General features: G+C 42.9%; 1 protein-coding gene across 11 annotated transcripts in view; it reads right to left on the bottom strand.

The window, feature by feature from the left end:
- The window catches only part of NF2 (NF2, moesin-ezrin-radixin like (MERLIN) tumor suppressor), an 80,332-nt gene extending 70,655 nt beyond the window's left edge, over positions 1–9,677 (bottom strand). For 6 of the 11 annotated variants that reach the window (XM_058693212.1, XM_058693211.1, XM_058693210.1 and 3 more), the window contains exon 1: positions 9,144–9,671. In XM_058693212.1, coding sequence (XP_058549195.1) covers positions 9,144–9,257 — 114 coding nt within the window. In that variant the 5' untranslated portion in view covers positions 9,258–9,671. Of the gene's footprint in view, positions 1–9,143 lie in introns of all 11 variants that reach the window. The other 5 variants (XM_058693214.1, XM_058693218.1, XM_058693220.1 and 2 more) reach the window with 2 other exon arrangements.
- Positions 9,678–27,841: the final 18,164 nt, after the last annotated feature.

Genomic DNA, 27,841 nt, shown 5'->3' with positions numbered 1-27,841 from the left:
CGGCACCTTGCTCAGTTAATGTACAACATAAAAATAGGGCAGGAGAAAGTCTAATAGTTTCTCAGAGCTCTATCATCATAAGTCAAACTACCATAACTTTCAACAGAATATCTGAACATCTTCGTTTACAAACAGGTATTTCCACTGGCAAGTCAATGAGATGCAACTGTTTGACAAATTGCAACAGGGCAGTGACCACAGTGACCTGCACCTCCTACTGTAGGCCAATTATACTCCCTTCTAAGTTCTTCCTTTCTGCCTGGCGCTATGTATTCCAGGAATCCCTATAAAACCTTGCAGGGTCAATAGTATTAGTTCCATTTTACTGATGTGGAAACTGAGGTCCAAAGAGCTTCAGTATCTTACCCAAGCTAGAAGTTCAGCTGGAATTCAAGTCCAGGTCTAACTTATTTCAAAGACTATGCACTTTCCACTAATGCTTTGCAACTCTCTGGACTAGCAGCACCATCACTGTTTGGGAGTTGAGAATGTGTTAGAAATGCAGAATTCTCAGTCCTACTGCATAAGTACAGAATGAGAATTCTCATTTCATCAAGATGCTAGGCCGTTTGCTGGCATATATAAGTTTGACAGACTATACTATACCATTATGCCTCTCTGAATATCACTACTCTTATCTTCTTCTATAGACCAGTGGTTCTCAATATGGTGGCAGGGAGAAAAGAAGGGTGTCCTCCTCCCCCTCCGCCCCCCCGCCGGGACACTTGACAATGTCTGAAGACATTTTTGGTTGACATGACGGGGAGCACGGGGAGGTGCTACTGGCATCTAGTGGATAGAGTCCAGAGATGCTTCTAAACATCTTACAATGCACAGGACAGCCCCCACCACAATAAAGAATTATCCAGCCAAAATGTCAACAGTGCCAGTGTTTAGAACACTGCTATAGTTGATAATATTGTACATCCTCTTTGGGTCTGGGTCTGTTTAAAAAAAAAAGAAGAGATTTTCATGGTAAAACTATGGCTGAAGAAATCTCATACAAAATCCCTTTCCTTACTGGTCAGTCTCTCACAATCTCTTACAACATTTATCTCTTTTTTTTTAAGTTTATTTATTTTTGAGACAGATAACTCACACTAGAGTGAGGGAAGGGCAGAGAGGGAGAGAGAGAACCCCAAGAGAGAATCTTTGTACTGACAGCACAGAGCCAGATGCGGGGCTCAAACCCACGAACCGCGAGATCATGACCTGAGCCAAAATCAAGAATCAGATGCTTAACCAACTAAGCCACCCAGGCACCCCTCTCACAACGTTTGTCAACTAGCAACTTAGATCAGGGGTTGCCTGGCTGGCCCTGTCAGTAGAACATGTGACACTTGATCTCAGGGTTGTGTGTTTGAGCCCCACACTGGGTGTAGAAATTACTTTAAAAGTTTTTAAATTAAAAAAAAATTAAAGAAAAAAAAAAAAGAAACTTAGATTAGGGATCAGCAAACTGCGGTCCACAACACAAACCTAATTCACCACCTATTATTGTGCAATCTGAGAGCTAAGAGTAATTTTTACATTTTTAACAAAATGTAAGTTTTTAAATAACATTTCATCACTTGTGAAAGTTATATGAAATTCAAATTTCAATGTTCACAAATAGTTTTATTGGAATAAAGTCATGTCTTTTGTTTCCATTTTGCCAAAGGCTGCATTTTCTTTAACATAGCCTGAGATATAATTCATGTACCTTAACATTCACCTATTTAAAGTGCACAAGTCAATGGTTTCTAGCATATTCATAGAGTTGGGCAACCATCACCACTGTAAATTTTAGAATATTTTCATCACCTCAAAAAGAAACCTTGTACCCCTTGGCTATCATTTCTGTATTCCTGCACTTTTCCCAGCCCTAGGCAACCACAAAACTACTTTCTATTTCCCTAGATATCCTTCCAAGGGAATAATTATGTGAAATATATGAAACAATATGTGTTCTTTTGTGACCGCTTCTTTTACTTAGCATGTTTTCAAGGTTCATCCATATTGTAGCATGTATTGGTATTTCATCCCTTCTTAGTGCCAAATAACATTCCATTATATTGATATACCACCTTTTGTTTACCTTTTCATCAGTTGAGGGACATTTGGGTTGTTTCCACCTTTTAGCAATTATGAATAATGTCACTACGGACATTTGTGTCCAAGTTTTTCTGTAGGCATATGTTTTCATTTCTCGTGAGTAGATACCTAGTAGTGAATTGCTGAGTCATATGGTACTCTATATTCAACAGTTTGAGGAACTGCCAGACTGTTTCCCAAAGTGGCTGCACCATTTTACATTCCCACCAGCAGTGTATGAGGGTTCCAATTTCTCCATATTCTCGCCAACATTTGTTATTATATGCCTTTTTTTGATTCTAGTCATCCTAGTGGTTGGCTCTCATTGTGGTAAAATGGTATCTCATTGTGTTTTTTATTTTCATTTCCCTGATGACTAATGAGGGTATTTTTTCATGTGCTTATTAGCCATTTGTGTATCTTCCTTGGAGAAATGTCTATTCAGATCCTTTGCCCATCTTTTTAAGTAAACTCTATGCCCAACGTGGGGCTTGAACTCACAATCCCAAGATCAAGAGTCACATGCTCTACCGAATGAGTCAACCAGACACTCCTCCTTTGCCCACTTTTGAATTATTTGCTTCTCATTACTGAGCAATAAGAGTTCTTTATATGTGTTAGATGTAAGACCCTTATGAGATCTATGATTTGCTAATATTTTTTCTTTTCATGTTCTTGATGGTGTCTTTCAAAGCACAAATGTTTTTAATCTCAATGAAGTTTATCTACTTTTTCTTTTGTTGCCCATGCTTTTGTTGTCATATCTAAGAATCATATGCCAAATCCAAAGTCATGAAGATTTATCCCCATTTTCTTCTACGAGTATTACAGTTTTAGTTCTTACGTTTAGGTCTTTGGAGTTAATTTTTGTATGTGGTGCAGAATAAGGGTTCAACTTCAATCTTTTGCATGTGGCTGTCCAGTTTTCAGCACTGTTTGTTGGTAAGTCTATTCATTCCTCCACTGAATAGTCTTAGCACCCTTGTCAAAACTCAGGTAACCATAGAGTATGGGTCTATTTCTGGACCCGCAGTTCTACCCCATTGATCAATATCTCTCTATCTTTATGTGAGTACTACACTGTTATGTACTATTATGTTATGGTTGTTTTGTAGTAAGTTTTGAAATAAGGAAGTATAAGTCCTCCTACTTTGCTATTCTGTTTCAAGATTTTTTTAGCTATTCTGGATCCCTTGCAATTTCATATAAACTTTAGAATATTTATCAATTTCTACAAAGTAGTAAATGGAAATTCTGATGAGGATGGTGTTGAATGAGTAGATTAGTTTGGAGAATACTGCCATTTTAACAATGTTAAATCTTGTGATCTATGAACAAAGGATGTCTTTCCATTTATTTAGATCATCTTAAATTTCCATCAACAATGTTTTACAACTTTCAGAGTATAAGTTTTATACTTCTTTTGTTAAATTTGCTCCTAAGTATTTTATACTTTCTGGTGCTATTATAAATAGAATTTTCTTAATTTTCATATTGTTCATTGCAAGTATATAGAATTACAAGTGATTTTTGTACATTGCTCTTATATCCTGCAATCTTGCTGAACTTGTTTATTAGGTCAAACAGTTTTTTTAGGGGATTCCTTAGAGTTTATATACATGCTCATGTTATCTGTGAATATATTTTTATTTCTTCCTTTCCAATATGGACACCTTTTATTTCATTTTCTTGCCGAATAGTCCTGGCTAGAACCTCCAAAACAATATTGAAGTGGCAAGATATCCTTGTCTTGTTCCTGATCTTAGCAAGTAAGCATCCTTCTTTCACTAAGTTAGCTGTGGGTTCTTTACAGATACTCTTTATCAGGTTAAGGAAGCTCCCTTCTAATCCTATTTTGTTGAGTGTTTTTTATCATGAAATGCTGCTGAATTTTGTCAATGCTCTTTCTGCATCCATTGAGATGATCATATGATTTTTGTTTTTTATTCTATTGATATGATGTATCACATTAATTCATTTTCAGATGTTAAACCAACCTTGAATTCCTGGAGTAAATCTCCCTTGTTATGATGTAGGATTCTTTTTATTTGTTGTTGGATTCAGTTTGTTAATAGTTTTGTTAAGAATTTTTGCTTCCATATATATATATATATATTTTTTTTTTTTTTTTTTGAGAAAGACAGAGAGAGAGCCAGCAAGGGGAAGGGGAGAGAGAGACAGAGAAAGACAGAGAGAGACAGACAGACAGAGGGAGTCCCAAGCAGGCTCCACAATTCCAGTGCAGAGCCCCCCATGAAATGTGAGATCATGACCTGAGCCGAGATCAAGAGTTGGACACTTAAACAACTGAGTCACCCAGGTGCCCCATTCCATGTATTTTTTAAAGTAATTTCTGAGCTAGCCAGGTGCCCCATTTTGCTTCCATATTCATAAGAGATCTTGTCTCTAGTTCTCCTGTGATAGCTTTGTTGGGTTCTGGTATTAGGGTAATGCCAGCCTCATAAAATGAGTTGGGAAGTATTCCCTCCTCTTCTTTTTTTTTTTTTTTTGGAAGAGTATGTTAATTATTGGTATTAATTGTTCTTGAAATGTTTGGTGGAATTCAGTAGTGAAGCCATTTGCGCCTCTACTACCTAGAGCCTGGACCTTTGTGGGTATTTTTATTACTGATTTAATTTCTTCACTTGTTATAGGTCTATTCAGATTGTCTGTTTCTTCTTGAGTCAATTTTGGTAGATAGCATCTTTTAAGGAAATTGTCCATTTCATTAAGTTATCTAATTATTTGGTGTACAATTGCCATTTTAGTTTAGTTTTCTATGTGTTTCATGTCTTTTTTGTTTCTCTATTCCTCCTTTACTACTTGCTTTTTCATTAAGTGAATATTTTTTAATGAAGCATTTAAATTTATTTAATGTTTCCTTCACTATACTTTTTAAGTGTTTGGGGTTTGCTTTGTTTTTAGTGGTTGTTCTAGGGTTTACCAGATAATCTTGACTTAACCAAAATCAGCTTCAGATTATACTATCTTTTTTAAAAATTTTTTTAATGTTTATTTATTTTTGAAGGAGAGAGAGACAGAGTGTGAGTGGGGGAGGGGCAGAAAGAGAGGGAGACACAGAATCCAAAGCAGGTTCCAGGCTCCAAGCTGTCAGCACAGAGCCCGACGCGGGGCTCAAACTCACAAACCGTGAGATCATGACCTGAGCCGAAATCAGACGCTCAACTGACTGAGCCACCAGGAGCCCCCAGACTATTCTATCTTAATTCCAGTGATATATAGAAATATTATTCCTATATAGGTCCTTTCCCTCTTTTTTGTAAACTATTGTTCATATATATATATATATATATATATATATATATATGTGGGGGGGGTGTATGACATCTACTAAAATTATATATATAGTTACATATATAAAATATATACACATTGTTGCATATATATAAATATACATATTGTTCACACACACACACACACACACACACACACACACGTGACATCTATTAAAATTATAAACCCAACAATACATTGCTATAGTTATTACTTTACCATTTGTGGCCATTTCCTTAGCCCATTACAGCTTTGCTCCGATCCACCTCCTTTGTGCTGTTATTGGCAAGTATACCACCCATAAATTACGTTTGTAGTAATAGGCCCAACAGCACATTATATAGGTATTATTTCATACAATTGCTCTTTAAGTCAGTTAGAAGAAGGGGTGCCTGGGTGGCTCAGTTGGTTGAGCATCCAACTCTTGATTTTGAGTCAGGTTATGACCATAGGGTCGTAGGATCAAGCCTTGCATTGGGCTCCATCCTGAGTGTGGACGCTGCTTGGGATTCTCTCTCCCTCTGCTCCTCTCCCCCACTTGCACATGCACTCATTCTAAAATTAAAATAAATAAATCAGAAGAGAAAAATATGCATTTCTACTGTCTTTTGTAATTATATAATTACCTTTCCTGGTGCTCTTTTTTTTTTTTTTTTCATGTAAACTTGAGTTATTATCTAAAGGCACTTGTTTTCAGCCTGAAGAACTTCCTTTCATATTTCTTGTAAGACAGGTCTTTGAGCGACATCTCCAGTTTGTCTTTATCTGAGAAAGTATTTCACCTTCATATTTGAAATAGCCATTTTGAAATATCCAGCTGTGCTGGATATAGGATTCTAAGTTGACAGGTTTTTTTCTTTGAGCACTTTGAATATGTTATCTTTGAGCACTTTGAATATTCTGGACTCCACAGTTTCTGCAGATAAGATAGTTGTTAATCTTATTGGGGTTTCCTTGTACGTGACAAGTCATTTTTCTCTTACTGCTTTCAAGATTTTTTGTCTTTGACTTTCAGCATTTTTCCTATGATGTTTCTGTTTGTGGATCTCTTTGCATTTATCCTCTTTGGAGTTTATTGAGCTTCCTGGATGTCAAGACTATTGTTTTTCCATAAATTCAGAAAGTTTCTGCCATTATTTTTAAAAAATTTTTTTTTTCTCTTTCCTCTTGTGGTATTCCTCTTCCACATATGCTCTTAATGATTTCTCTGAGGCTCTGTACATTTTCTTCATTTTTTTCTCTCTGTTCTTCAGCTTGCATAATCTTTACAATTTTCTCTTCAAACAGGGTAATTTCTCTACTTTGAGCCCCTCTAATGAATTTTTTAGTTCAGTTATGGTACTTTTCAACTCCATGATTTTCATTTGCTTCTTTTCTATAATTCCTGTCACTTTACTGATATTCTCTACTTGATGCAAAAAATGTCATTAGATCTTCCTTCTTTAATCATGTTTTCCTTTAGTTCTGTGAACATACTTGTAACGGCTATTTGAAATCTTTTCAGCTAAATCTGACATCTGGTCACTCTTACAGGCAATTTCTGTTGCTAATCTTCCACTGTATGGGTCATATTTCCCTGTTTCTTTGTATGCCTCATAATTTTTTGTTAGAAATCAGACATCTTAGATAATATATTATCTAAATAACATAGATACTGGACTGTTTCTCCCTAACCCAGCCCTAAGGCTTATTATTGTTATTTGTTTGTTTCTTTAGTGATGGGCTGGAATATTTTAGTGAAATCTATTTCCTTCACATAGTATTAAGACCTATGATGTTGTTCCTCAGGAAGGCACAAATTTGGTTATGGCCACAGTCATCCTGCAGTGACAGTGTATAGTAGGACTCCTTCTCCTTCCCCTGATTGCACCCAGCTGTTAAACTCCATTAATAGTGTTTTACTATTCTATTATTTCATTATGCCCTGGGGCATAATTTGCTCTACAAAGTAATTCAATCAAAGGCTGCTCTTCTGAGGGAACAGTTTATTCAATCCCATGCGGGTTCTTTCCAGCTGTCTTATTCTGATTTTCTCCTGCAAACTAGCTGGCCTACAGTTTAGGTAGCATCTTCATTAAATCTACAATCTCCTCCCAATTGCCCTTCACCAAAACCTCTACTGCTTGTAAGGGTTCCCTTAGGCATAAACTTCTCCACTTTTGTTGCAAATGAACTAACTACCTTTGGGAAGAGAGCAGGAGCTACAGGTTTTAAAGACTTCTCCCAACAGGTAAAATCTCTAAAGGAGGGGGTGGGGAGGGGGGGCGGCGGGGCAGGGATACCAGCCAGAGGTTTTCTCAGTTTGCCTCTCCTGGCACAGAACCACCACTGCACAAGCTGGGGCTGGGAAAAGAGCAACTGGGTCCCAGTAGTCTCAGTATGCCATGCCCAAGGCACAGCTCCCATTCTGTAAGTAGGAGCTGGATAAAAGACAGAAGCCCCATCTTTCAACTATTCACACCTGGGACTTAGTCTCAGCAGCAAGAAGCCTTGCACAGGATAAGAAGCACTTCAGTCCTGCTCCTCCTGGGAAGAAAGTGGTTTGACAGGGACCCAGGGGAAGAGGGAGCCCTGTGTTCTGTGTTGCAGCAGTCTGGAGTGGATCTTCCCCTTGGTATGTTGGAAGTGGGAGGGAGGTAGTAGCCTTGGTTCAAACACCATAGACTCTCACCTTTCTTAGCAAATTTTCATAGATTTCCTTGAATAGATTTTTCTTCATTTGATGAATGTTTGCACTTAAAACCATTTCCAGAGGGTTTAAATAGTTGAGTTTTTTTAAGTGATTTTCACCAGTCTTATCGGGGAGTTCAATGGAGCTCCTCACGCTGTCAGGCTGGAAGTCGATCCTAAGGCTGCTTTTGTACTACACTAGTAGAGCTGAAGGGCTTAGTAGTTGTAACAGAGATCCCATGGCTTGCAATGCTGAAAATATTTACTATGTGGCCCTTTACAGAAAAAGTTCCCAACTCCTGACTTAGGTCGCTGTTGCCAATGCTGTTGGTTCATAGAACACACTTTGGACTAGCAAGGACTTGCATTTCTTGAAAGGCAGTATTGTTTTGGCTAAAAGTTTGACCTAAAATCCCACTCTGCCACTTACTAGATACATGGCTTGGAGTACCTACCTCATTGGGTTGTTGTGAGAATTAAATGTATGAACGTCTGACATTTAGAATGTATTCAACAAATGGTTAACTGTTATCATCATGATGTAAAATAAACTGCACGAAAAATAAGTATTAGACATCAACTCTTTCCTTAAAGAGTTTGTTTCCCAGAAAATGGTAGCTTTGGAAAAGAGAAATAGGTACAGAGTTTCCACTCTACAAAACGCAACTTTTAATACCTGGGGCACATAATAATATCTAATGAAGTAAAAAAGACCATAAAGCTGGAGCTTAAGCCTGACAATGAAAACCAGAATTCTCCACTACGGATGGTTCCAGCCTCTTGCAGTAACAATGAATGAGAACCGTCAGGAAGTGCTTCCAAACCCAAAAACCCTGGGGGGGGGGGGGGGGGGCGGAGGGGGGGGAAGCAGCAATCATCCTTAACATGAAGATTTGGGCCTAGATGGCTCCTTCCGGTTCTGGTCGACACTGTCTACGCTCAGAGATGATACAAGCTGAATCCCTCAAGCTTCCACCTGGACTGTCACCGCCGCAGGGGCGCCCCGATCGGTGCCAGACCCGTGGCAGGGCCCGGCGAGCGGGGATTCCACCGGATTCCGCCCGGCTCCCCCTTACCGCAGCCCGTCGGGGCTGCCAGCCGGTTACCTCGCAATTGAACTCCATCTCGGCGTCCATGGTGACGATCCGCACGGTGAACGTCTTGGGCTGCTTCCTCTTGAGCGAGCTGAAGCTCATACGGGAAGCGATGGCCCCAGCCATGGCGCGGGGCTCAGGCCTGGGACCCTCGCGCCCCGAGACCTGCGCTCTGGACCGGTTAGCCCCCCTGGAGGAGCCGCACAGGCCTCAGGGCCACCATGGTGGCCGGCTGGCCGGCCGAGGAACTGTCTGGGCGGCGCGGGCCCCCAGCGGCCAGCATGGGCCGTGAGGACCCTGCCCCGGGAGCGTAAAGGGGAGTCGGGGGGCGGGCCCTTACGGCCACGGGGACGAAACACTAGCCAGGACCGACGGGGTGGACACGGCCCGGCGCTCAGGGACTCGGGCCGGGGACGCTGGGGACGCCCCGGCACGGGGCCCCTAGACGGCAGCCGGCCAGCCTCCGCGCGCCTCTCAGCGGCCAACAGAGGCCTCGGGGCCGCGCTGCGGCCGGGCGCGCACGTGCGCGCGTGGCTGTCACCGTCCTCGCTCCGCGCGCCTGCGGGAAGCGTCCCCTCCCCGCAGACCCCCGCCTGCTCCCCGCCCCGCCCTCAGGCCCCCAGATCATTACACACAGCGCAACCGAACCCCGCGGCTACCGCCCGGACTCCGCAGTTGGCTGAGCACTCCTAGGGAGGCGGGACTTCTCCTCCGTTCGCCCGGCTTCAGAACGACTCCACCAATTGGAAGTTTCGCTGTGATTGGAGGCGCGGGCTTGGGCTCGGCGTTGAGTGGCCATAGCGGCAGTCACTCCGAGCGCTTTTGTTCGAAAGGAGTACGCCTACTCTAGCAAGACTGGTTGAGGAACCGGAGTCCGGCGCGCCTTTCCCCGGGAACCACGTAGAGGCTGGTCGCAGGGTGCGGTTGGTCGGTAAGGGACTGCACTTTGAACCAAATGCGCTCCCAGTGTGGCGCCCCAGGGAATTGTGTTTCTCGGACACCCGACGGATAATCCAGCTTGGCACTTAATTGCATATACTGACCTCTGTGTTTCTCAAACTTTTAAATCACGTGGAGGCCGCTTAGATCGCCGGCATTCCCCCAGACCCTTGTGCTTCTCTTTAGGAGAAATAGCGTTATTACCAAGGAAGGGTAATAAGTGTATCTGCCTCGTGGGGTTGTTGAGGAATTTAAGGAAGTTAATACATATAAACTAGGGTAAATACTAGGACATAGTAGACAGGGCGCATACTAGGTTGAATCTTATGGAATTGCTATTTTTGTAGATACAAAATGGTCGAAACATGAAAGCATTTCTCACTTTGTACTCTGATTTACATTTTCGAGCCACATACATGTTTTTATTTTTTAGATGTCATCAAGTTATAATGGGTGTACTGTGAGGCGGGGGAATATAGCTTTCTGTATTTAAAAAATAAACCATGCTTTTAAATAATAATTGAGTAGAGACAGTTTTCTCTTTTGACTGAACAGGAAGCAGTCCACAAATATTAACCATCATTAGCATCACCTCCCCTACAGATGGGAAAGAGGTGCCGCATGACAGAGACACCTGCTATTACCTAGATAGAAGAAGCAAAGATGGGAATCAAATCCAGATTTCTCCCACCCAGAGCCTGATGGCATTACCATTGTGCTGCCCTGCTTCCCTGATTGTGGCTGCCAAGTTGCTGCCTGTTGTAGCCCCAAGTACCATGAACCACAGTTCCCTAGCACTCAGCAGACACTGTTGCTGTAACTATACAATAGCATAAATCTCCAGCTTCCCCACAGGCCCCTGTGGTGCCATGAATCACCAGCATTTGCTAGCACACCCAGGAAAGCTGCTGTGGGGGAACTTTATGTCCTGTCTACTGCAAGCAAATTCTCCCCACCAAAATGATTGTTCAGGGCAGTGTGGGCTTGGAGTGAGAGTGTCTTCATTTTTATTGCTTCAGTTCTCTGCAGGTGGGAGAACTAGGGTGGATTCTCCTAAGAGCTCCCCACAGGGGCAACAAATCAGGGCTTTAACCCAGAGCCAAGACTGCTGGCAGAAAATAGGTGATTCTGGGATCCTACTGAGGAGTAGAAAGAGGATGTAGATCAGACAGCAGGGGTCAAAATGACATTGATGGCCAGTAATAGCTCGTTTTTATGGAAGGCTTACTAGGTGCTAGGCACTGGGCTAATTGGCCAAAGATGCCAAATTTAAACATTCTTGGGGAGACACCCAGGTAGACACATGGGTCTGGATCTCAGAAGGGAGGCCAGGACCTGGAATAAAAATAGATGTAATGAAATATTATTCTGGCATTAAAAGTGCCATTCACAAAGAATAAACACAGATGATAACAGTACCTACCTGATAAGAGTATGAGAAGGAATAATTCAAGCAGAGCTCATTAAGAAAAATGTGGGGGGGGCGCCTGGGTGGCTCAGTCGGTTGGGCGTCCGACTTCGGCTCAGGTCATGATCTCGTGGTCCGTGAGTTCGAGCCCCGCGTCGGGCTCTGTGCTGACAGCTCAGAGCCTGGAGCCTGCTTCAGATTCTGTGTCTCCCTCTCTCTCTGACCCTCCCCTGTTCATGCTCTGTCTCTCTCTGTCTCAAAAATGAATAAACGTTAAAAAAAAAAATTAAAAAAAAAAAAAAGAAAGATGTGGGGGTGCCTGGCTGACTCAGTTGGTATAGCATGCAACTCTTTTTTTTTTTAATTTTTTTAATGTTTGTTTATTTTTGAGAGAGAGAGACAGAGCATGAGCGGAGGAGGGGCAGAGAGAGAGGGAGACACAGAATCTGAAGCAGGCTCTAGGCTTCGAGCTGTCAGCACAGAGCCCGATGTGGGGCTCGAACTCACAAGCGCTGTGAGATCATGACCTGAGCCAAAGTCGGACGCTCAACTGACTGAGCCACCTAGGTGCCCCACAACTTTTTTTTTTTAAGTTTCTTTATTATTTTGAAAGAGAGAGAAAACGAATGGGGGAGGGGTAGAGAGAGAGGGAGGCAGAGGATCCGAAGTGGGCTCTGTGCTGATAGCAGAGAACCTGATAATAGGGCTTGAATTCATGAACTGTGAGATCATGACCTGAGCCAAAGTCAGACATTTAACCAGCTGAGCCACCCAGGCACCCCAGCATGCAACTCTTGATCTTGGGGTAATGAGTTCAAGCCCCACATTGGGAGGTAGATTGTACTAACAACATCAACAACTACATATATATATATAACAACTACATATATATATATAACAACTACATATATATATATAAACTATATATATATATAAACTATATATATATATATATATATATATATATATATATATATATATAGTTTTTTTTTTTTAAATAAGGGGCGCCTGGATGGCTCAATCAGTATAACATGTGACTCTTGATCTCAGGGTTGTGACTTTGAGCCCTATGTTGGGGGTAGAGATTACATTAAAAAAAAGAAAGAAAGAAAGATCTGGCACATTGACACTGGTTTATAAATACCTGTTGAATGACAGGGTAATAGGGACACAGGGAAATACTGAATGGTCTCAACTATGGGAACAATATTAATTACTACAACATATTAAGTGCTTACCATATAAGATGCCCCACAAAGGGCTTTGCATGCTTTATTTCCTTTGATCTTTATTGAAACCCTATTTGGTAGGTACTATATCCCCAGTTTACACATGAGGAAACCGGCTAAGGCTGAAATGAGCTAATTTACCCAAGATCCTAACAGCAGTGGTTCAATTTGCATTTAGGACTGTTTTAAACTAGATGTCACCTTAGTTATATTTCGTTCCTCCATTCTTCCAGAAGATCAGTGGCTCCTCTCAAAGTGAAGTCCATTCCCTTCAGGAGACATTTAGCAAGGTCTAAAGATTTTTTGTTGTTGTTCCTGTATTTTTGGTTATTGCAACTAGGGGATGTTCCTGTACACTATAGCAGAGGCTAAGGATTCTGTTAAACATCTCACAGTGCACAGGACAACCTCCCACAACAAAGAAACATGCAGCCCAAAGTATCAATAGTGCCACGCTAAAGAAATCCTGCTCTAGAATAATGATCCTTTTAATTGTTTTTGTTTTGTTTCATTTTGTTCATACTCTTTCAAGAATCTGATGAAACCAGTGGATTTTCTCCACAGAGGAATACACACAACCCCAGGCACCTGGGTGGCTCGGTTGGGTGTCCGACTCGGTTGGGTGTCCGACTTCGGCTCAGTTCATGATCTCACAGTTCATGAGTTCGAGCCCCGTGTCGGGCTCTGTACTGACAGCTCAGAGCCTGGAGCCTGCTTCGGATTCTGTGTCTCCCTCTCTCTCTGCTCCTCCCCCACTCACACTATCTCTTTCTCTCTCATTCAAAAATAAAGATTAAAAAAAAAAAGGAACACACACACGCATGCACAAAATTTTGCACGTGGTTTTAGAAGGTTCATGGAAAGAGTCCTCCAAAGCATATCTATGGGCCCCAGATTAAATGAAGTCATTGCCAAGATTTGAATCGACCTGTACCAGATGCTGCATGTGAATTCTAGATTGGAACCTGTCTGCCAAAAACTGGACTTTGTTGGGTTTGGAATTACTTTTACTATACGTTGGCATGAAGCCAATATCCCACACCATGAATGTGATAAGAAACAACCATGTGGAACTCTGTCTTTACAGTAGAGATTTAGCTGACTAAGGGATACACAGCTCTCTTTCTATGAAGACCCACAAAAGAAATATCCCTTAAACTCTAGCACCTATACTTCTCATGGGAGACTGGTTTGCTTTCTCTTTTTTAATAAGTTTTATTGTGTTTTCCTTATCTTATAAGTAATCCATATGCATTATAAAAAAGAAATGGAGGGGGGCGCCTGGGTGGCTCAGTCGGTTAGGCGTCTGACTTCGGCTCAGGTCACGATCTCGCGGTCCGTGAGTTCGAGCCCCGCGTCAGGCTCTGGGCTGATGGCTCGGAGCCTGGAGCCTGCTTCCGATTCTGTGTCTCCTTCTCTCTCTGCCCCTCCCCCGTTCATGCTCTGTCTCTCTCTGTCTCAAAAATAAATAAATGTTAAAAAAAAAATTAAAAAAAAAAATGGAGGGACACCTAGGTGGCTCAGTCAGTTAAGCTTCTGACTCTTGCTTTCGGCTCAGGTCATGATCTCACAGCTTATGGGATCAAGCCCTGTGTCAGGCCTTGCTCTGAGAAGGCAGAGCCTGCTTGTGATTCTCTCTCTCCCTTTCTCTCTCTCTCTCTCTCTCTCTCTCTCTCTCTCTCATAGAATAAACTTTAAAAAAAGAAAAGAAATGGAAACTGCATAAGCAGTATGTAGGCATAATTCTAAAATACCCCTCATTCATCTACAGCCTTGTATAATCCTCCCTCTTGGGCATTGGCAAGATCAATAGATATGATGGGATATTATTCCTGTGATTATGTTGCTTTATATGGCAAAAGGGATTGTTTGCAGATATAATGCCCTAATCAGTTGTGTTCATCAAAATGGAGATTATGCCAGGTAGACACTGACCCAATGAGGTGTACTCTTTTTTTTTTAATTCCAGTATAGTTAACATACAGTGTTATATTAATTTCAGATGTACAATGTAGTGTCGGGTGAACTCTTTTTAAGTTTTATTTATTTATTTTGAGACAGAGCGAGTGATGGAGCAAAGAGGGAGGGAGAGAATCCCAAGCAGACTCCAATGTGGGGTTCAACCCATGAGATCATGACCCAAGCCAAAATCAAGAGATTGAAGCTGAAGCAACTTAGCCACCCAGGTGTACCCACATGAATGCTTTTAAAATGTTTTTATTTTTATGTATTTATTTTGAGAGAGAGAGAAAGAGAGAGAAAGCACTAGCAGGGGAGGGTTAGAGAGAAAGAGAGAGAGAATCCCACACAGGGATCGGCACTGTCAGCGCAGAACCTAAGGTGTGGCTCAGTCTCATAGTCTGTGAGATCATGACATGAGCCAAGATCAAAAGTTGGATGCTTAACCGACTGAGCCCCCGAGGCACCCCCCAGGTGAACTCTTAAAAGGAGATTTAGGGTTCAGAGATAAAGGAAGTCCAGGAAATGAACTCCTTCTGACTTGGAAGAAAGCAAACATCCATGTGGTGAGCTGCCTATACAGCCTCAGAGCAAGGAACTCTCAGTGGCCTCTGGAGTGGAGAGTGGTCCCCATCTGAAAGCTAGCAAGAAATCAGGGATTTCAGTCCCACGACCACAGGGAGCTAAGTTCTGCCGACAACCTGAGTGAGCTAAGATGAGTATACTGACCTCCAGGGGAGAACCATGCAAATGGCTGACAATTTGATTGCAGGCTTGTGAAACCCTAAGCAGAAGATCATACTAAGCCATGCCTGGATTCCAGACCCATGAACACTGTCAGATAATAAATGTAATTGCCACTAAATTTGTGGTAATTTGCAAACACAGCAATAGAAAACTGATACCAACAGAGAGAAACAAAAAAAATATTATCTTTTTTTTTTAATGTTTTATTTATTTTTGAGACAGAGAGACTAAGTGTGAACAGGGGAGGGGCAGAGAGAGAGGGAGACACAGATCCAAAGCAGGCTCCAGGCTCTGAGCTGTCAGCACAGAGCCCGACGCAGGGCTCGAACTCAACGAACTGTGAGATCATGACCTGAGCTGAAGTTGGATGCTTAACCGACTGAGCCACCCAGGTGCCTCTGACAAAAAAATTTTTTAATAAAATGTTTTATTTTGAAATAATCAGCCCCCTCCCCCACGCACACCTTCTACCCAGTTTCCTCGATGGCACTGCAACCAAGGACATTAGAAATAGAGCCAAGGCTGCAACCAGGATCAAAGGGTTTTTTTGAGGCATCTTGGTGGTTCAGTCAGTCAAGTCTCTTGATTTTGGCTTGGGGCTCAGGGCTTGAGCCTGAATCAGAGCCTGCTTAGGATTCTCTTCCTCTCTCTCTCCCCCTCCCCCACTCGAACTTTCTTGATCTCTCCCAAAATAAATAAAGAAACTTAAAAAAAAAAAAAAACGGGGGGTGCCTGGGTGGCTTGGTTGGTTAAGCATCCAACTTTGGCTCAGGTCATGATCTCACGGCCCATGAGTTCGAGCCCCGCGTCGGGCTCTGTGCTGACCGCTCAGAGCCTGCAGCCTGTTTCAGATTCTGTGTCTCCCTCTCTCTCTGCCCCTCCCCTGTTCATGCTCTGTCTCTCTCTGTCTCAAAAATAAATAAACGTTAAAAAAAATTTAAAAAAAAATTGGCTTTTTCAATGTTCAGAAACCCATAGCAACACCCAGCAGAATTAAGTTACAGTTAATGATATAAAATGTGCTAGTACAAACTGCTAAATCTTATAAAGGCAAATTTACCCCAAACTCCCTCTCACTGCCCCAAAAATGTTTGGCTAAACTAACAAGTGAATGATAGTTACTCCTTTGCTACTGCATGAATGGAACAATTTCCCCTTTCATTTTGTTTGCAGTATTTGATTAAAACTGAAATAATCTCAGGGGCTCCTGGGCAGCTCAGTTAAGCATCCGACTTCGGCTCAGGTCCTGATATTGTGGTTCATGAGTTTGAGCCCTGTGTTGCGTGCTCTCTCTCCCTCTCTCTCAAAAATAAAGATTAAAAAAACTAAATTTCAGAAAATGTGCATGTCAATACCTCAGGAAGCTGCTGTTTTGGTAAACTGCATGGCTGCTATGAAAACACAGCCAAGTTGGGCGCCTGGGTGGCTCCATGGTTAAGCATCTGACTTGCTTAACCTCTCTCTCTCTCAAAAAAAAAAAAAAATTAAACTAAAAAAAAAAAAAAAAACTCGAAAGAAAACCACAGCTAAGTCTCCACCAGGTGGGAGACACTGTAGTCACTGTAGTCCTGCCTGCATGGTTGACAGGACACCCTCAGGGGTCCTGGGCTGGTGCTGAGAGCAGGCAGATGCAGAAACAAATTTTAACTTGAATAATCCACTGACTTACTGTTTTCATATAGCCTGTATTGTTTTGTGATTTGCTGATTGTTGTTAATATGAATATTTTTCCATATCATCACATATTCTATAATAAAATCTTCTAGGGGCTGCATAGGATCCTGTGTATTGATATAATTTTGCCTTTCTCTATTACACACATTGTGAATCATGTAACCAATCATGTTTTCTTCTTGGAGTTTGCTGTTAGGAAGCCCAGAGCCAAATTTGCAGTCTGTTTCTGGCAACTATACCAGGGCTTGCTTGTCTGTGGCTTCATCTTATTTTTCCTGCTCTTATTCCTTACTCCGCAGTAACTTTTTTCCCACCCACTAGCTTTTTTTTTTTCTCACTCTTTATTGTATTTTTATTCAGTTATGGATCCTTTACCTAAAGGCTCTTTTGGTTATTCTTCTTAGGTCAGTATATATATGACCAAAGTATTGTTTACATGTATCTAATTCTTTTTGATATTCATTTATTTTTGAGAGAGAGGAAGAGAGCATGAGTGGGGGAGGGGCAGAGAGAGGGAGACAGAGGATATGAAAGGGGCTCTGCATTGCCAGCAGAAAGCCCGATGCGGGTCTCACAAACTTAGAGATCATGACCTGAGCCGAAGTCTGATGCCCAACCAACTGAGCCACCCAGGCGTTCCACATGAATCTAATTTTTTACAGTAGGCTCCATGCCCAACGTGGGGTTGGAACTCAAGACCTCGAGATTAAGTTGCATGCTCCACCCACCAAGTTGGCCAGGTGCCCCAACATGCATCTAATTTTTTAACTTTTATTATTATTTTTAAATGCTTACTTATTTTTGAGAGACATTGGGGAGGGACAGAGAGAGAGGGGGACAGAAGATCTGAAGCAGGCTCTGCACTGACAGCAGCCAGCCCAATGCAGGGTTCTAACTCACAAACCAGTGAGATCGTGACCTGAGCTGAAATCAAGACTAGGACGCTTAACTGACTGAACCACACAGGGGCCCCTTAGTGTTTATTATTTTAAACAATTTTTTAAAGATTTTGTTTTTAAGTAATCTCTACAACCAATGTGGGGCTTGAATTTACAACCCTGAGATCAAGGGTTGCAAGCTCTGCCAGGTGCCCCTTAACTTTTTAAAAACTAGCATCAGACTTAAAGTTTGCAAAGATAGTTTCTCCATATCCTTCACTCAGCTTTTCCTAATGTCAACATATCATTTAGTCATAGTATATTGATCAGAATCAAGAAATTAACACTGATGTACTACTATTAACTACAGACCATATTCGAATGTTACAATTTTTCTACTATTGCCCTTTTCTGTTCAGAAATCCAGGATTCCAGATAACATTTGGTTATTTCTCTGATTTTCCTGCAGCCGGGACTAAGTTCAACGGCTTTTCTTTGTCCTTCACTACATTGACCCCCTTTTTTTTTTTTTTTTAACATTTATTTATTTTTGAGAGAAAGAGAGAGAGAGTGGGAGACACAGAATCCAAAGCAGGATCCAGGCTCTGAGCTGTCAGCACAGAGCCTGCCACGGGGCTTGAGCTCACAAACCACGAGATCATGACCTGAGCTGAAGTCCAACGCTTAACTGACTGAGCCACCCAGGAACCTTGACCTTTTAAAGAGTATTGGCCAAGTATCTGTTGAATGTCTTCCAATTCGGGTTTGTCTCAAGTTTTCTCACGATCGGACTGATGTTCCGGATGTATTTTTGTAAGCTACACCACATTATTTTGGGAGCAGGGTGGGGATTAAAAGCCAAACAAAGAGGTTCTGGCCTGTCTGCAGCCTGAGGCTTAGGGAGGTGATTTGATTCATTAATATCACCTGGCCCAGGTGATCTGGGACCTAAGACTTCTTTTTTTTTTTTTAATTTTTTTTAATGTTTTTATTTATTTTTGAGACAGAGAGAGACAGATCATGAGCAGGGGAGTGGCAGAGAGAGAGGGAGACACAGAATCTGAAGCAGGCTCCAGGCTCTGAGCTGTCAGCACAGAGCCTGACGCGGGGCTCGAACCCACAGACCATGAGATCATGACCCGAGCTGAAGCAGACGCCCAACTGACTGAGCCACCCAGGTGCCCCTGGGACCTAAGACTTCTGAGGCCGTGGCCAGGAACCAGTGTTCCAAGGATCCAAGGAAGCAGTTCCTGAGGCACTGACCCTGAAGGAAGGCAGCCTGCAGGTAACAGCTATCTGAAATAAATTACCTGAAATAACAGTAGTAAAGGAACCTAGAACACCTTAGGAAATCACTAGTACTCACCCCGTTCCCGTTGGGCCAGGATGTCCCTCACGGTGTTAGAGGCAGGCAGACCTGAGTTGGAATTTCTACTTTTCTGTAACCTTGCTCAGCTTAGCTTCTCTGAGCTTCAGTTACTTCATCTGTAAAAATGGGCATTAATAATAAATTACGTGACATGTTTAGGAGCCCTTATTAAAATAAGAATTGATATTTATTGAACACCCTCTATGTCTAAGGTGCTGTGTGACCTCACAAAGGTTTTTGTTACCTCTGGGTCTCCCATCTTATCATCGCTTAAATTGGGGGTGGGGGATAGGAAATGGAATTGCAAATAGCACCTAAAAGTACACATTTATTTCACTTGTACTGAGCGATGATTTTCATACACATGCATTCTCATTGAATTCTCATGATTAAGTAGATTATGCCCATTAGGCAGTTAAAACTAAAGCGCCCAAAGTGAACTTACTGGCCAAAGACCACAAAGCCTAACAGAGATCGAGGCTGGATCCTCAACCCACATTTCTAGCTCTGGGCCCATGGTTTTCCAAAGACAGCATGCCTACAGTAGCAGGCACGCCTTTGTCTACAGCAGGAACTGAAAAATAACTTTTCTGGGCTAAAATGTATACTCTGGCCTAATTTGCAATTTGATACTGTTTCTGTGTCCTTTACTGTGGTGTGTACTTTCGAATCTCAAGCAACATTCTGTATTAGCTTCCTTAGGCTGTCGTAACAAAGTGACACAAACTGGGTGACTGGGAACAATAGAAATGTATTGTCTCACAGCTTTGGAGGCTGAAAGTCCAAGATCCAGAAGTCAGCAGTGCCGTGCTCCCTCGGAAACCTGGAGGGAAGGCTCCTTCTTTGCCTCTCCCAGCTCCCAGTGTCCCCAGATGTTCGCTGGCTTGTGGCATCATTGCAGCCTCCACATTGTGTCTCCCTGTGTCTTCACACGGTCTTCCCTCTGTGCGTGCCTGTCCCGTTTCTAGATTTCCTTTTTCCACGAGGACGCCAGTCATGCTGGATTGGAACCCACCCCAATGACCTCATTTTAACCTGATTACCTCTGTAAAGAAGACCCTGTTTCCAAGTAGGTCACATTCTGAGGGACTGGGATTGGGACTTCAATATCTCTTGTTTAGGGGACTGAATGAGCCTCTCCTGTCACACTCCCTGTACTTCTGACACAAAGCCTGTGGCTTTTTTTTACACCAAGCAATTCTCTGAGACACCAGCTGGATGTCCTACAATTCAATTCAATTCTGACACCAACTAGAGTTAGTGTAGACCCTGCAGGTTAAGGACACAGTCCCATGAGACTGCTTCTCCTTCAGATGCCAATTATAAGTACTGGTTGTCTTCTGTACTTCTGACCTACTGGCTACAAATTGGGGTTCCTGTGACCTCCTCCTTGGACTTAATAATTTGCTAGAACTCTTGCAGAATTCAGGGAAACACTTGGGTTTACTGGATTTTATAATAAATAGCAAAATGAAGAGGTATATAGGGCGAGGTCAGGAAGGGTCCAGGGAGCAAGAGTTTTTGTCTTCATAGAGTCGGGGATACACCACTTTCCGAACATATGTATGTGTTCACCAACGTACAGCCTCTCCTAACCCCCTACTTTTGGGACTTTTATGGTGGCTTCACCTTGTTGGTAGACGTGATCGGTCATTAACTCAACCTCCAGTCCCTCTCCCCTTCCAGGAAGAAGGGGGTTTGGGCTCAAAGTTCCAAGCTTCTAATGATGGTTTCATCTTTCTGATGACCCCACCCACTCCCTTCCAGGATCTCACCAGGCATTACCTCCTCAGAACAAAAGATGTTCCTTTCACCCAGGAAATACCAAGGGATTTTTGGAGCTCTGTGTCAGCAACCAGGGTCAAAGATCAAATATTTGAACAAAAGGTGCTGGTAGCACTCTCTTATCACTTAAAAAATGACAAGGGTTCTAGGAGCTGTGCCAGAAACTGAGGGCATAGATGAAATATATATTTTCTATTAATTCACAGGACACAATTCAGCTGATAACATTCTCTTTCCAAGAGCAGACTCCAGGTGCTGTATTTATGCCAGTATAGCTGGGGAGGTCCAGGAAAGTCACATTTTCCAGGAAGGATGCCTTCTGTAAACTTTGAATGATTCAAAACTTTGTATTCCAAGATTCGTTTTTTCCCCCCTAGGAATGAATGTAAAGTAGGTGATGAAATGCACTCGCACAGCTCATAAATCTATGACTGTCTTACCCCATTTTTGCTTTTGGTGCTGCTTTGTATCTTTGCAGCATTATCTCTACCCACGGGTACTCTCCTAAATTGACAGCACTACCTGTTGAGGAGGTGATTCAGTCCTCTTCGTGGTGTTTTATCACATCCAGTATTTACTCCAAAGGTATTGATTTGGGGGTGTGTTTTTCAGCCCTAGCGTCTCTACTTTGTAAATGTTTGAATGATGTTGTTACAGCTTTTTTAAGTGGTTTGTAATGTCAGTGAACGACAAAATAACAGCTTAATGGGCACAGAAAGCTGTTGCTAGAGTCCAAAGGACGTTAACAACAGTGTGATTTGTTGGGGTGCCTGGGTGGCTCAGTCGGTAAGCATCCAACTTTGGCTCAGGTCATGATATCATGGTTCTTGAGTTCGAGCCTCACGTCGGGCCCTGTGCTGACAGCTCAGAGCCTGGAGCCTGTTTCTGATTGTGTGTCTCCCTCTCCCTCTGCTCCTACCCCACTCACACTCTGTCTTCTCTCAAAAACAAATAAACATTAAAAAAATTAAAAACAAAAAACAAAAAAACGACAGTGTGATTTGCTCAACAATGACACCGGTGGTCTTTTGTTTTCCCCGCTACAGTGGCGCCGCCTTGTGGCAGTAGCATAAACACTTTTTAATCCATTCCATCTCCGTGGCTTTGAAGTTGTTCAATACCTAAGGAGTAGAATTGTTTTCTTTTCCTGGTGTTTGTGTGATTTCCAGTGTACACACAGAGTGTCACTTTGTTAACATTTTTGTGGCACTACATCAAAGTCGCATAAGTCATATCTGCATATAATGCATACTGCAGAAAGACTGGAACTTGGCAGTGTGGCTCATGCCCTAGCCAAAACATAAAAGCTTTCTTGTCCCTGTCACTCCTGTTTGGGGTCCTGTAGGAGCCAGGGGATGCAATTCTCAGAGAGCAGCTGGGCCTGAGCATAAAAGCCCATCAATAAGGAGCAGGTGACGCTGCCACAGCTGGGTAATTTGTCTCTTTGCTCTTCTGCAGCCTATTTGGTGATGATGTATTTGTCCCAGAGAATAGATGATGGCAGGTTTGTTCATATTTTACACTTATGAACCTGCCTCTTCCTCTCCTCCTGGCTCTGCCCATCTGTCTTTGTCCCTGGCTCCTCTCATTTCATTTCACAGATCGGGCAGCAGGCCTTGACCATGAGTTATGAAGGTGGATTCTGTGAGGGCAGCTTTGGGAAGGGAGGGAGGGAGAAGAGATGGGTCAGCTCCCTGGAGAGAAGGGATGGATGGACAGGTTCAGGAGAAAGAGATGTCACAGACTCAGTAGTGAGTGGGAAGGGACCTGAGAGAGGAAGGGGAGGGAAAGATCCTGGGGCAGAAGACAATGATGCTGGGGAGGCCTGCTCACAGAAGATGGCTTGGAATGCTGGGTCCAACCCCAATAATTAAGTTGGGCCTAGTGTAAAACCTAATTGTTGTAGCCATCCTCCCAGGTGGCCCCCATGACTCATGTTGGTATTCACACCCTTGTGAAGCCCCCTCCCACACTGATCAGGACCAATGTGTATAACCAATGGGACGTGCAGAAATGATGAAGTGTGATTTCCAAGGCCAGGTCATGAAAGTCCTTGGAGATTCCACTTTACTCTCTCTTGGATCACTTGCTCTGGGGTAATCCCACTGCTATGTGGTAAAGACACCCAAGAAGTGCCTGGAAAAGTCCATGGGGCGAGGAACTGAGGTCCCAAGCCAACACAGAGCAATCACTTGTCAGGCGTGTGAGCAATCTACCTTGGAAGTAGATCCAACAGCCCCAGTCAAGCCTTCAGATGACCACAGCCCAAGCTGACATCTTTTTTATTTTTAATTTGTTTGTTTATTTATTTAATCTCTACAGCCAACATGGGGCTCGAACTCATAACCTCATGATCAAGAGTTGCATGCTCTAGTGACTGAGTCAGCCAGGAGCCCCCCAAAGCGGACATTTTGACTGCAGCATTGTGGGAGACCCTGAGCCAGAACCAGTCCAGCTGACCACTCACTCCTGAATTTCTGACCTGTTTGGACATGTGAGATGATAATTGTTTATTGTTCCAAGTTGCTAGATTTTGAGGGTAATTTATTCCACAGTAATTGGAAACGGTCTAATTCCTTATTTGTAGAACTGTCATTCGGCATCTCTCTGGTTTGCCGCTCAGAATGCACAGTCATGGGACAGGGACCCATTCATGACAGGTGCTCAGTTAACCAGCAATGCATGTTACTGAGTGTCACAAAGAGAACCCCTGTGCCTTACTTATTCAAGCAGGGTAAATGGAGTTAGTTAAGCAAGGAGAAGGTTCTGGGATGGAGTAGGTATGTATTATGAGGAGAGGGATAGGGCCACAATTAGGATGATCAAATCTCCTGGTTTCCCTGGGACAGAGGGGTTTTCTGAATGGAGGACTTTCGGTGCTAAAACTGGGAAAGTCTAGGGGAAGCTGAAATGAGTTGGTCACCCTAGCTGGGGTTGGGATGGAGTTGGGATGGGGTTAGGGTTTCAAAGCTGCACTTCCAGTAAGCTGCCACACTGTGGTTCATATGACATGGGAAGGGAGATCTGTCTGACCAGGAGAGATGGTCAGGGGTGGGAGCTTGCTCCTGGAGCTGCCTGGTTTCATCCTCTTGCCCCACTTAAGTGGAGGGAGATGGGAAAACCCTCTTACAAGTGTCAGACCAGTGTAAGGAGGCTGCAGGTCAGCCCTCCCTTCTTCTCCTCAGCAGAGGGGGCCAGAAACATCTAGAATTTGGTGAAGATTCTCACCCTAGACCAGGAAGGCCAGCCCCTTTCTGTCCATGGGTCCTGGCTTCCTGTGGTTTCATTACCAAACGCCTTCTACCACACAGCCAAAAAAAAATCAGTGACCGGTCACCAAGGCTGCCTGCTCCATTGTTAGAGAGGTATTTCCTTGTACTGACTGAGGAGCTGCTACCAAATAACCTCCACCCTTTGATTGTATTTGATTCTGCTTGCTTTATTTTTATTTATTTATTTATTTATTTATTTATTTTTAATTTTAGAGAGGGGAGAGGGGCAGAGGGAGAGGGAGAGAATCTCAAGCAGGATCCATGCTTAGCGAGGAGCCTGATGCAAGGCTCGATTTCATGATCACAAGATCACGACCTGAGCCGAAATCAAGAGTCAATTGCTCAACTGAGTGAGCCACCCAGGCACCCCATGTGCTAAAATTTCTAACCTGTTTCTTCATGGCAGTCTTTTCACATACTGTGCAACATTGCTTTCTCTGCCTCAGGTTCCCTTTGCCCTGCTCCCTTCTCCTGGCAAACCCTCTCTGCGTATTGTTTCAAGCTTAGGTCCAAAGTCAGGACTCCTGGGAGGTCTGATGGAGCCAGTTGCTTCCGCCTCTCCAGGTCTGCCACACTCAGAGTCTAAGGGAAGGGCAGCTCTATGGCATGACACCAGTGACATCTCCATCTACCCATCTGGGCTTGTCCTGAGTGGCTGTGACTGGGGAGCCTCTGATCACACCAACTTCCAGAAGGGGGAGCTTATTCCCTGTTAGTCCCTCTGATAACCCCAAGGAGCCACTGGGCCCGGATGTGTCTCCAACACCTCTCTCTGTTCGTCTTTGTTAACACTAAGATCTGGCCTCAGGCTCACAGTGTTCTGCCTTAGCTACAAGGCAGTGGCTGCAGTGTTATTTCCACTGTATTTATTTGGATGATTCTGCCTGTTTATGAACAATTGATCCAGGTTTTCCATTTATCATGAGGATATGGCTTCCTTTTTATCTATCTATCTATCTATCTATCTATCTATCTATCTATCTATCATCTATCTATATTTTAGAGAGAGAGAGCACGTACAAGTGGGGGAGAGGAGCAGAGGAAGAGAGAGAGAGAATCTTAGGCAGGCTCCACACTCAGCGCAGAGCCTGCCGAAGGGCTCAATCATACTGGGATCATGACCTGAGCCAAAATCAAGAGTCAGATGTTCAACCAACTGAGCCACCCAGGTGCCCCTATCGTTTCTTTTTTAAAATAAGCTACACATATAATACATGTTGTTAGAAAACACAGGGAAAAAAAAATCATAGTGCAAGACTCATTTTCTTATAGAAGTCATTACTGACCCTCAAGTCTATATGGGACCTCCCTTTTTCTCTTCCCCACACATTGTAAGTCCTTACAGCTCCTTGTACTTCTTCATAGTCTGTATTGCAATTGACAAAAATACTTTTGTGTGTATTTTTCACTTATTCAGTAAATATTTAATGTATCATGCAAGAGAAATGAGAGGAGAGCAGCTTAAGGCATCTGCCATAAAGGGGCTCAAAGTCAGTGCTGATTTGATTTTGTCTCTCCTACCAGACCTCAAGTCCCAAAAGGGCTGGAGGCTTGTTGTCCTGTCCACCTTTAGTGTTTCAGAGCTTAGCACAGCCAGTAGCCAGGTAGACGTAGTATTTGCTGAATGATTAACAAAATTAATGCCTGCCCTCCACTCCCCCTTGCCAAGAACACCAGGAGGGAGACACTGGTCTGCAGCCAGTGGGTGGATATTCTTTGAGGAGGTGTACATGCAAACATCCATGTCCCTTTCGGCCCCTGGGCCCCTCGTGGGGTCTGCAGGCTCTCCCCTCCTGCTGAGGTCTGTGACCTGGGGGATTGTGGACCGAGAAGGGATTAGTTTGGAAAGCAGGCAAAAGAGCTGGGCAGGGCCAGAAGAGGGCATGGGGCCCCAGAATGTCCAGGCAGAGATGGTAAAATGGGATGAAAATAGAAAAGGAGATGGAGAGAAAATGTACCTATGGCCTAGAGCCTTTTCCAACTGTCTGCAGTTGTTGGGGTTTGCTCCTTTGATAAATGTGCTAAATACAGCCTGTGGATCCCTCCTCCTCAGAAAAAAAAAAAAAAAAGACGCACAATTTCAGGGGGCCTACTGACCCTCTGCCACTAGTCCTTGAGTGCCCAATTAAGAATCCCTAGTATCAGAAAAGGATTCCATGCTCCTGGATAGGAAGAACAAATATTGTTAAAATGTCAATACTACCCAAAGCAATCTACATATTCAATGCAACACCTATCAAAATAACACCACCATTCTTCACAGAGCTAGAACAAACAATCCTAAAATTTGTATGGAACCAGAAAAGACCCCAAATAGCCAAAGCAATCTTGAAAAAGAAAATCAAAGCAGGAGGCATCACAATCCAGGACTTCAAGCTGTATTACAAAGTTGTAATCATCAAGACAGTGCAGAACTGGCACAAAAACAGACATTCAGATCAATGGAACAGAATAGAAAACCCAGAAATGGACCCACAAATGGATGACTAACTAATCCTTGACAAAGCAGGAAAGAATATCCAATGGAATAAAGACAGTCTCTTCAGCAAGTGGTGCTAGGAAAACTGGACAGCAGCGTGCAGAAAAATGAACCTGGACCACTTTCTTACAGCATACACAAAAATAAACTCAAAATGGATGAAAGACCTAAACGTAAGACAGGAAACCATCAAAATCCTCGAGGAGAAAAACAAGCAAAAACCTCTTTGATCGTCTCACTCAACCTCTTCTTACTCAATATGTCTCCAGAAGCAAGGGAAACAAAAGCAAAAATGAACTATTGGGACCTCGTCAAAATAAAAAGCTTCTGCACAGTGAAGGAAACAATCAGCAAAACTAAAAGGCAACCTACAGAATGGGAGAAGATATTTGCAAACAACGTATCAGATAAAGGGTTAGTATCCAAAATCTATAAAGAACTTATCAAACTCCACACCCAAAAAACAAATAATCTAGTGAAGAAATGGGCAAAAGACATGAATAGACACTTCTCCAAAGAAGACATCCAGATGGCCTACTGACACATGAAAAAATGCTCAACATCACTCAGCATCAGGGAAATACAAATCAAAACCACAATGAGATACCACCTCACACCTGTCAGAATGGCTAACCTTAACAACTCAGGCAACAACAGATGTTGGCGAGGATGTGGAGAAAGGGGATCTCTTTTGCACTGTTGGTGGGAATGCAAGCTGGTGCAGCCACTCTGGAAAACAGTATGGAAGTTCCTCAAAAAAAAAAAAAAAAAAATAGAACTATCCTACAATGCAGCAATTGCATACTAGGTATTTATCCAAGGGATACAGGTATGCTGTTTTGAAGGGACACATGCACCCCAATGTTTATAGCAGCACTATCAACAATAGCCAAAGTATGGAAAGAGCCCAAATGTCCATCAACAGACGAGTGGATAAAGAAGATGTGGTATACATATACAATGGAATATTA

Source organism: Neofelis nebulosa, chromosome 11 (assembly GCF_028018385.1).
Source record: "Neofelis nebulosa isolate mNeoNeb1 chromosome 11, mNeoNeb1.pri, whole genome shotgun sequence".
Taxonomy (NCBI): Eukaryota; Metazoa; Chordata; class Mammalia; order Carnivora; family Felidae; genus Neofelis; species Neofelis nebulosa.
The sequence above is the reverse complement of the archived record's forward strand: the minus strand, read 5'-3'. Positions and strand labels throughout refer to the sequence as shown.